General features: G+C 32.9%; 1 protein-coding gene across 1 annotated transcript; it reads left to right on the forward strand.

Annotated features, from left to right (window-relative positions):
* Nucleotides 1-7,148: 7,148 nt before the first annotated feature.
* Nucleotides 7,149-9,659, forward strand: LOC132713948 (uncharacterized protein DDB_G0284459-like). The gene has a single exon (XM_060696651.1). It carries the CDS (start codon nucleotides 7,767-7,769, stop codon nucleotides 9,657-9,659), a length of 1,893 nt encoding a protein of 630 aa, XP_060552634.1. The 5' UTR covers nucleotides 7,149-7,766.
* Nucleotides 9,660-11,446: the final 1,787 nt, after the last annotated feature.

Consider the following 11,446-nt stretch of genomic DNA (forward strand, 5'->3'; position numbering starts at 1 on the left):
CAAATTTAGCTGTAGACATAACTTATATTTTAAAACCTTGTAAACTTACTTTCAACAAACGCCATATCTTAAAATGCATATTTGACAATGGCCTTCTTATTCACTTCCTATTTTGATCGTTGTTTTAAACTTTTGGTGAGGTACGAACATCAGTATCAAATATAGACATATATTTGCATAATATACATGCCAATGAAAAATCAATTTTTTTATTTACAAAAAATTTGCAGAAGCCAGGAATGTGATGCCCGAAGCGAAAGTCGAGACAATCGATCAGTATAGGCAGTGCTTGCGTTTCTTATATTTTGTACCAGTACAATATTGAATGTTATAAGTTACACACCAGATGTACTAATATTCTTTATTCAATGCTTCTTATTTTGAGTGTTGGCTCTGTAATAGCTATTCTTAGGACAAATGCTTATGATAGACATGGCTGATTGTAAAGAAATTATAACTTCTATAGGAAAGGTATCACAATTAAGAATAAGTAAATTCATTCATACATTTGTGATGCAAATGAATGTTATTAAATTAATTATTCATCTCATGTAAGAGTTGACTTATTTGTTGCCTGATTTACATCTGGAGTAATTTGTTTGAACTGTTCAGCTATCAATACGCTTGCTTGGAAAACATTTCTAGAGCTAAATAGAATAAAATAAAAATCGGATATTCTAACCACCTATGCATTTAAGAACTTCATAACTGCGTTGTCGGTCTTGAATGCTTCTGTTTCTGCTGAAAGCACCTAACAGACATATGTTGATTAAAACAGTTCCAAGATGAAGAGGAAAATTATAGAAATAAAAAAAGTAATATTTTGTTGTTTTACAAAGCGACGATATTTTTTTTATAACTTTTAAACAAAAAAAGTAAGGCCCTGTGTTTGTTTCCTTTCCATGGACTTCTGTTTAAGACAATCTATGCTAGGAAACTTGGACGGTAACTTGCACTTTCCTGTAACATCAATGAACATACTCATTTTGCCGTTCTGTTTTTTCCTCTATTTTATAACTCGTAATAAACCTTTTATACATCTTATCACCAGTCATTCATAAATTTCAATGAAAACACACATTTATATTTTTGTGTTATTTTAACTTAATCATTGAAATAATAATGAAATCTCAGGAAATGATTAGCCTGAAGATACAATAGGCGCAGTAGTTTAATATCTTTGTTCAAGAAATTTATAATATTTCAAGCTTCTCTGTCCCCTAAAGGTATTTGATTTTATTATTTTTGACTATTCCATTGATTTATATAACAATGACCTTGTTGTGATTTGACTGGTGAATATTATTTCTCTCTTGGAAGTTTTAATCTATATACAGGAAAATGTTACTTTTTGTACACTGATAAAAAAGGCCGTGTAAGTTGCGCGTCGGATAAAATCTGATCCCTCGGAAGTAATAAACACAACAAAATTACAAGAAAATTGCAGACTCGGCTTGATTGAGTATGTACATGAAGGATAATGAAAAAGTGCAACATCCCTCAAATAGCTCTGAATTTTGTTTAACGTCGAAACAAACAACTGTGCAAGTCTGCTAACATAACTGTCATAATTCTGACACCCAAAAAGACACAAGAAGAGATAATAAAAAGTTAAGATTGAATTTGACATACATATTTTCTTTTTTTTTCAGTTTCAAAACATCTTGGATTTGAAACAGGTTGCATTATATACATGTTCAATAACAAATAATCTGACAGGTACATGTTCTGTGATAATAAATCAGAAATATAATAATACTGAATATATAATTAAATAATTTCATTTCATATCGGAATATTTATATTAATGTTCCAAACTAAAAGTATTTTTATATATACTCTGATATTTAGCACATACTACTTTGCAAAACATTTTAATCAACATTTCTAAATCTGAATAGTTTACGCAATCACAATGATATTGAAAAAAATGTAATATACCAGATGAATGTCTTCAATCTAATCAAGAGAATTTATCAAACATGTGTTTTAATTCATCCTGCATCCCTGTTTAGTATTAGAATTGATAATAGCTATTTTAAGCTGTCATGCTATATCGAGATATAGGAGATCTATTTTAGAAATGACATTAAAATTAAAACCACCCATCTGAGTTTATTTAAAAGAAGGGAAATTTCAAAAGCTTTGAAAGCAAACGGCATACGGTTTTGAGTAATGTATTTTGTTTGCATTGACAGGTTAACCCACAGCCTGCTTGAATTTGCGCTTTAATTAGTCAGCCTTTTGATTTATTTTGAAACGATGCCCATTTTCCAATTTGACGGCAATTTCCCAGGGCAATTTAAATAAAGGCTCCCCACTTCCAGGTTCTACCCATGTTATGTGTAAATGCAAGTTCAAAAGACGGTTTTAAGTTTGTCACGTGGGGTTTTTGTTTAAAAAACAAAAGTTTATTTTAAAATTTTTAAAAATTTGAAATAATAAAACATTTTTCACCCGAAAACTTTAAACCACTAATTGGTACAAAAAATTTCATGTTTATCTTAGGTCAATATTCTTTTATTTATAATGGCCACTGGATACATATATGGACGACTTATCCCCAATTACTGTGATAACTAAGTTATCAATATTTATAAAAGATGGTGATAAAACAGTAACTACACGAATAATGTTAATCTGAGGTATACCTCCTCAAGTAAAGCTAATGTAACGATCGCACCTCAATGTAAAACAAATATTTACATTACCCCACCCAATTTCTTTTCGATTGAGATTAAGAGAAGTAGGCCCAAAGTCTATTAATGAAGCAAAACGAATTGCAGTAAGGTTAGATGCTCATAAGGAAGCTGATAAAAGCAGGGGTGGTAGGAATCATGTAAGAAATATTGCACCTGAAGTAAATCAAACAGACAGAAAATTAAATGAGATGTCTTATCAAATGAAAAAGTTAACAGCTCAGGTTCATGACAACAACAACCTAAAGCAATTTCATAGGGGTAATGAACCAAACAAAATAGGGCATAGGTTTGATAACAGGGTTGATAGGACCCATAATTATCAAGAACGAGGAAGATCATTTCATAAAGGCCCAGACAAGGTCCAAGCATTTATTAAGCAAAATAACTACTCGGGAAACGGGCGCGGCTCGAGTTTAAGGACCGAAATTCGAAACCCGGCCAGAGGTCCAAATCAGACACAATAAATGCTAATCAAAATTTGACGAAAGATGATGGATTTTTCTTGCCTGCTCACTTATATGATATTAAAGTTACTATGTTAGTTGATACAGGATCTAATGTTACAATTCTCCGTAAAAGTTTGTATGATAAAATTTCGGAGGACAAGAAGCCGGAAATAATACCAATTAACATGATGCTTTAACCACTTGTCACTGGTAAAACGGTTTTCCTTTTTTTGGAAAAAATTAAGTCAATGTTTAAAAATAGGTTAAACAATGTTTCAAAGCAAATATTTTCCCTTGGAAAGATAAAAAAAAGGGATGGTATTTTTGGGTTTTGGATTTCTTTAAAGCAATTAATGAAAGTTTGGGATTTTTGCAAAAAAAACAGTATTTTTAAAATGGGGGAAGATGTCTTTTTCCCTTTCATAGAGAAAAAATGAAAATTAAAGCTACATTTGCCCGAATATTGGAAAGAAGAAAATACAATTATAAAAACCAAGAAACCGAAATAATAGGGGGGTTGGGGGAAATTTCAAATGCAACAAATTCGTAAAATTTGGGGAAAGAACCAAATTTCCCCAAAGGATTCTTTTAAAAAAGAGGGGGTTTTTTTTGGAAAGGGCAAAAGGGCTCTAAATGATATTAAAAAAGTTTGGGAAACATTTCCAAATACGAAATGGTTTAATTTTTAAAATACGGAGCCTTGAAAACAGTTTAGAAAAATACTGTTGGCTGCATTTTATAGAAAGCTGCTGAGGGCAACCAGACTATTGTTTAACGTGAAAAAACAGTAGGTGTCTGCTGAGAGTAATGATACAAAAGATACCAAATTCAATTTAAAAGATGGTCTTAGAGAAGGGGCCGTTGAAAAATTAACAAATGCCGAGGCAAAAAAGGTTAAGACTCTTTGATTAAACATCAAAAAATGGGTGTTCCTCTCGAGATTCTGGGTGATATTGGAGAAAACACATATTGTGAGCCCTACACAATTTTAGAAACAGAAAAATGCTGGAGACCGATAAAACAAGCCCTTATTGGGGTTCCCCTTGCAAAACTTTAGCCGCCAGAAAAAAAAAATTAAAAGGAAATGGCTGAAAAAAGGTTTTTATAGGACCCCTTCCCCAAAAGCCCCTGGAGTATCCTGGGGTTCAGGGTTTTACAAAAACCAAAGGGTTTGCAAAAAATTTTGGCTTTTAAAATTAAATAAATTTTTTACTTTTAAAAGATAGTCAACCCAAATTAAAAAAAGGAAAATTGTGTTGGGATTTTTAAATCGGGGTGCCCTGCCCGGGTTTATACTTTTTGGACTCAAAAATCGGGAAATTTTGGGCAGGTGGGAAAATGTAAAAACACTGAAACCATAAAAAAAGCTTTTCCCTCATCCCCAAGGTGTGGGTTTAGGCATTTTTACAGGAATGCCTTTTTGGTTTATGTAATTCCCCAATCGTCTTTTAAAGAGCCCTAAGGGAAAAGAGTTTTTAGCAGGTCTTATTTGGGAAAAACCCAATTTTTTTTTTAAAATCTTGTGTTTATAATAACTATTCAAAAACTTTTAAAGATCATCTATCTGGGTTTTTGAGGCTATATTCACACGCAGGGAAAAAGGGAAATTTTAAAACTTGGGCCAAAAAATGTATTTTATTTAAAAAACCCAATTTTGAGGTTCCTTGGTCACCTAATCAGTTAAAAAAGGAAATTTGCAACTGTTTCCCCGAAAATTTTAAAGGGTGTGAAAAAACTGGAAAACCCCCAAAGAAAAGAAAACCCCCGTAAAAGGTCCCTATTTTTCTTAGGACGGGTGTTTTTTACTTTTAAAAAAATTTGAAAAATTTGCTTTTCGTAAATTTGCAAAAACCCAAATTGGGCAAAAAATTTGCCCTAAAAAAGGGTTTTGAACGATTTCTTTTGGGTCAGGGGGCTTGGGGAAAACCCATTTAAAAAATCTCAAACTTGGATTGATAAATGCTCCAGTATTGTCATATCCAAAGTCTGATGGTATATATATCTTAGACGCTGATGCAAGTGGGGTTGGTATCGATTCTGTATTGCAGCAGATGCAAGATGGTGAGAAAAAGTTATTTCGAAAGAAAAAAGACGGTATTGTGTGACTAGAAGAGAGCTTCTTGCCGTGATTTGTTCAGTGAGTCATTATTACCATTACTTGTTTGGATGTCATTTTATAATAAGGAGCGACCATGGCGCTTTAAGGTGGTTAACCAATTTTAAACAGCCAGAAGGCCAAGTGGCCAGATGGCTAGATATGTTGTCGATTTATGACTATGAGATAAAACATAGAGCTGGTCGTATTCATTCAAATGCTGATGCGTTGTCCAGACGACCTTGTAGTCATAGTGGATGCACTTACTGTGATAAAGCAGACGTCAGATATACAAAGTAGGTATACGAATTAGGTTTGAATATGAAATATAGGCTAGAAGAGGGGATAAGCACAACATTTAATGTTGAAGTTAATGCTTGTCAGAACTCATTAGAACAAGAGAAAGAACTGCTTAATAGAAGTAGTAGAAAAGGTTCTGTAATCTTGGGTGAATTGATTTGCAATTAGAAGGTGGGCATGACGATGCTTTTCACCAAGCTGTTGATGTGATCCAAGATCAAGAGCAGGTTGTTGGGCTTCAGAAAGTCAGCAAGAGTGTAAACATGCAGGTCATTGAAACTGTTGCTGATGATAGTGAAGTATCAACAGAATGTGAAAGTCATAGGTCTGAGATAGTGAATGAACATCAAAGGAATATTCTGAATGAAACATGTGGTATGGGTGGACATAAAGTCTAAGATCCCCACATGTTGGAATAATACTGATGTTAGTAACACACCAGTTAGAGAAATCCTAATTTCGTTGAATGGCAAATCTATTGCAGATGTCCAAGATAAAGACGAAAATATAAATACTATAAAGATGTGGTTACAAAATAATGAAAAACCTAAATGTCTTATTGGAATCGGTATGATTCATTTAAGATAGAAAATGGAGTTTTATACCATCTTTGGGAAGAAATTGATGGGAAATCTATTAAGTACCTAGTGGTGTTGCCTAGAGTGTTAGTCAATGAGGTGTTATTGGAGCTACACAATAGTCCTATAGGAGGTCACTTAGGGGAACGTAAAACTAAGCTGAAAGTAAAGCAGCGGTTATTTTGGTTTTCGGCATTTTCTAGTTGGGTGGTTCCAATATTCCTACATGAATAATGTTGAATCACCCTTAGGATATGTTGCCTGCTTTTTAAATTTGTCTTTTGACGTCTTATCTGTGATACGCAGGCTTCATATTCTCTGATCCCCTTTCTAAATTCCATTTTATTTAGTTCCGCCCATTGTTTTCTCGTTTAGAGCACACGCTTTTTATTACTTGGGGACCATACGCCGCTTTTCATGGAATGGCACGGAAGTGTCACATTGAAGGTTCCATGATAACCGCCGTATGAACACATCTGCGGATGTTTCTAAATTCAAAATTTTACTATTTCACGTTTAAATGTTGAATTCTGCTTAAGCCGGTGCTAGGGGGCGTGGACGGTAGCTTGCACTTTCCAGTACTGTCCATGAACAGGCTCAATTTAACCGAGCCTGCAACATTTTCAATTTTGCTGTGTTGGGCTTTCTTTAGGGATTCTGTATTTATCTATTTGGATTATCCAAAGATGTGAAAAGTTGGTGCAAAACCTGTGACCTGTGTGCGTCTCAGAAAGGCCCTCCAAGAAAAGCAAAAGCTGCTATGAAACAGTATCTAGTAGGTGCCCCTTTGGAAAAAGTTGGTATAGATATAACTGGACCTCTGCCTAAAAGCAATAAAGGAAATAAGTATATACTTACCATTGTCGACTACTTTACTAAATGGATTGTAGCAATTCCATTGGTAAATCAAGAGGCCCATACCGTAGCCAACAGCTTTGTTGAAAAGTTTGTTTCGGTATTCGGTGTGCCTAAGCAACTTACCGATTATTTCAATGGCATATAATTTTTCTGTCTAAGAAAGTACAGGGTTTACACCAAGTATGATGATGTTTGGACGAGAGATGCAATTACCTATTGATCTAGCATTAGGACAACCTTAAAACATAGAAAGAATGTCTGAAACTGAATATGCATCTCTGCTTACGGATAAACTAAATTAAGTACTTTAGGTTGCGCGAAAACATATTTCATTGGCAAGCGATTCACAAAAACGTGTTTACGACCACAGATTAATGCAAACTGCATTTGATGTGGGTGATTTAGTTTGGTTGTATAACACCCAAGTTAAGACAGGTCTAAGTGTAAAGTTATCAAGACGCTGGACGGGTCCTTTTACTGTTACTAAGAAACTTAATGACGTGGTGTATAGAATACAATTAAATAAGCGCTCTAAACCAAAAGTTGTACATCATGACCGACTGAAACGTTATGAAGGAACTGCTGAGTCTTGGCTGAAAACTAATTAATGTTCAATGTAGAAGTAAATATATATATATATATGCACATGAATAAATAAATAAATAAATAAATAAATAAATAAATAAATAAATAAATAAATAATTTATATTGAATTTTTTTTCAGTGGCTCTGTGTAATTTGTCAAAATGTTGTCTTTGACAAGTACCATGTGGCAAGCCGCCATGTGATGGAGAAGCACAGCCACTTCATGTTCCAGTGCAATAAATGTAGAAAGGTTTTCACTCGGCGTTGTTACAACCATAACAGCTGTAGAAATTTACAGTCAAAAGATTTTGACTTGATGGCACCTGATGGTTCCCGAGACAGGGCCGCTGAACTTTTGTTTGAATGGAAAAAGAACAAGTTACCAAATCTTGTCAAAAGTGTAGAGGTAGGGTACCTCAGAAATATAAGACTCCTAAAAGAGGAATATGGTCCAACCTCTGTGGGCTTAGACAGTCAAAGTGTAAATACTGACAAGTCAGAAGAGTACGACGATCTCTTTAACTTAGTTGAGAAGCCCATTTCACCAATTTCAAGCCCAGTTAGAAAGGTAGTTATCAACAAACAGAAAGATTTTGAAGATATAAGTGATGACGAATTAGATTTTGAAGATGAGGTGGAAGAGAAAGATGGTTCAAATAATAATAGAAAGGGTAATACTGGTATATCATTATCAGAAAGTTCCTCTGAATCTTCCTCATCGTCGACATCATCGTCAAATACACATAGCAGTATAAAAATAAAGAAAAGAAAACGCACTTGGGACAAATTTAAAGAAAATAAAAACCTTTCTGACAGTGATAGCGATGAGTCAATAAAAGTGCCAAAAAGAAAACAAAAACTAAGTGTTTCTAAAGAAGGAAATAAAATCAATGATGAGGACTTACATTTGAAAGAGAAAAATGAGTTTGTTAAAGAGTGTGAAAGAAAAAGACTGAACAAAGATGACAGTAAACAAGAAAGAATGGAAAAATTGAAAACTGAAATGAGAAACATAGATGAGGAAATAGAGAAAATGAAAGAGAAGAATGAAAAATTAGAGCAGAAACTTAAAGGAGAGAAGGTTAATCAAAATAGTTGTTCCTCGAAAAGTAAATCAGCCAATAAAGGTGAAAGATATGTGAAAACAAATAAGAAGGAAGGAGAGGATCACAGAATAAAGGTAGAAAGTGTAAATAAACAAACTGATAATAGACAGAGAAAAGTGAATGAAAGAGAGGTGAAAGAAGAACTGTCTGATAAAGATAAATGTTCTAAAAGCCATGAAAATAATATTAAGAAAAAGCAAGTGAAAACCAGCATTGAAGAAAAACAAGTTGAAAATAACAGTAGAGATAAAATGAATGTTGTAAAGAGTGTCGGCAATAACAAACAGATAGTAGAGAGAAAAATTGTTGAAGGAAGTATCAAACAGAAGGATGTAGTTATAAGTGTTCCAGAGAGAAGAAGTGAATCAGGACAGAAGAAACAAGTTGAAGAGCAAAAACGGAAAAGTGATATATCAGTAAAGAAAGTTCTGTTAGAAGAAAGTATAAAGAACCAAACTAAAAAGGAACAACCCGTTAACCAAAACCATCTAACAACAAAGGTTGAAATGGTACCAAAACCTAAATCTGAAACAAATAAGTTTGAGAATAGCACGCCGCAAAGTGAAATTAAGGTAGAAAATGAGATCAATAATGAACAAAAACCTGAAACTAATACTGACTTAAAAAAGGAGAATGATTTAAGATACTTTAAGGATCGTTTTGTTGACATCCCTCTTTTAGAAGAAGCGCAGAAAGAACGCATTATATTAAAAATTGGTGGCCAGAAATTAAAAACATCTAGGCTCACTTTAACAAAGTTTCCAGAAGGTTTGTTGGCACAAATTGTCGGACCAAAAGGAATGACTCCTAAATATGGAAACGTTTACTTCATACACAGAGATCCATCACATTTCAGGTTTTTTTTGAATTTCTTGCGGAACGGATGTGTAGATTTAAGAACACTACCGCATGATCTGCTTTATTTATATGAGCTGTATTACGAAGCCAATTTTTTACCAACTGCCAGCTTTGGAGACGGCATTCATTAGTAAGATTGACCAAGTGAGTGTGGTAGGAGCCAATATTGTTCCTCTTACAGGGTTTACTGCTCAGAAACTAAAGTGAGTATTATGAAGTGAATAAAAAAGTGAAATTAAATATTTTTGAAAAGGCTGAGTGTATAGTAGGAAAGTTACATTTGTTAAAGGGTTACTGTGCTCAAGATGTGTTTGTTGTTTTTGTGATTTTTTTAAGCACATAAACATGTATGATAGTAACTGACAATAAATCAAACGTTTTCAAGTATAAAGTCTTTAAAAGATAAACATTTGTCGCGAAACATAAATTCTGTCATAGTAAATAACTATTGTTGTAAATATTTTCGTTATTACTATTAGTTGTTTATTAAGATATATAGTGTATAGTTTAATGTATAAGTGAATTAACTTAAGTACTTTAAGCTTGGTTCACCTTTAAAAGTTTTAACTGAACACATGAATTTTTTTTTAATTGTATTGTTGTTAACTTTAACTTTGAGAGAGAAAATGATTGTGACTGTAATGCTCACATGTTAAGTATTTTTGAGGAAATTATTCATCTTGAAAAATAACTTCACTGTTCCTAATATCTAGTTCATATAGTTTAAAATATTGTAAAATTTAATATATTTCTTTTCTATTCTTTATGACAATTTTAATTACAGTTAAGAAAGTTAAATTGAATGGCTTAAGTATCTTACTTGAAGTTTGTCTTCAGGTCTTACTTGATGACAAGTGAAGTCTTTAAGCTAATATTTTGAATTTGGTAAAATGAAATTTTATTATTTTACTTTTCTTCTAAGGAAATTTAAAACTAATATAATGTATATAAACCAAAACTTAGATAGTGTGGGGGGGGGGCAATGTAACGATAGCACCTCAATGTAAAACAAATATTTACATTACCCCACCCACTTTCTTTTCCTTAGAAATATTGATATGTATTTTAAATGTACAATGTATAATATTGTAATACTACAATACTGTTCATGATTTCAAGATGTACATATTTGTAATATGTGTTGACAGTTCATGTTGTTTTCAGGAAAAAAAATACTATGCACCCTAATCAACGCTTTAAAAGTGACGTATTTTTACGCTTGAATTCGCCGCTATTTATTTCAGCAGATAATCGTGTCTTATTCATATATTCTTAAATGGTATTAAAAATTATTGATAAATATCAATAATATAACTGTTATTTTGACAAAGTGTACCTTTAAAATCATTAAAAGTGCTTTTATAAGTTCAAAATCCAGAAAAGAATTGTGATTTTTGAGTTACTTCCTGGTTTATGTCCGCCATTACATTTCCTACTACGTCATCGCTGAAGACGTCACATCTGACGAAATTTTCATATAAATACAGCGGCATTGTTATTTTTTTCGGAATACCATTGACGAGGGTATTCCGTGTGTCGCTCACCAACGAGAAAATAAATTCTATTGGTAAAATAACTATGGGCACAGAAGAGGTAAAGTTCCCTAAATCAACCAAGTAAATAAAAATGTGGTAATTCCTAAGTGTCTCCATCTCCAGTGTTTCAAAGTGTTTAAGTCTTGTGTTTACCAATATAACCATTCTTAAGTGTAAAGTTCGTTAAATTTACCTTGTCAGTTGGTGAAAATTATAAACCATTGAACCAACGTGTATTTTTCATTATATTTATATATATATTTTTTATCTCTATCTTGCGTATATTTCAAGTGCTAATTTATTAATGTGTACAATTGGTCAAAGATGTTGATAAACTGTGACGAGGATTGTCGAAGTTGCTAACCTTTACCAACTGGTAAAAT

This window comes from Ruditapes philippinarum, unplaced genomic scaffold (genome assembly GCF_026571515.1).
Source record: "Ruditapes philippinarum isolate M1 unplaced genomic scaffold, ASM2657151v2 ctg10530_1_1_1_1, whole genome shotgun sequence".
Lineage (NCBI taxonomy): Eukaryota > Metazoa > Mollusca > Bivalvia > Venerida > Veneridae > Ruditapes > Ruditapes philippinarum.

Bases quoted from the DNA above. Each gene is read 5' to 3' on its own strand.
- LOC132713948 (XM_060696651.1), top strand. From the start codon at position 7,767: ATGGAGAAGCACAGCCACTTCATGTTCCAGTGCAATAAATGTAGAAAG.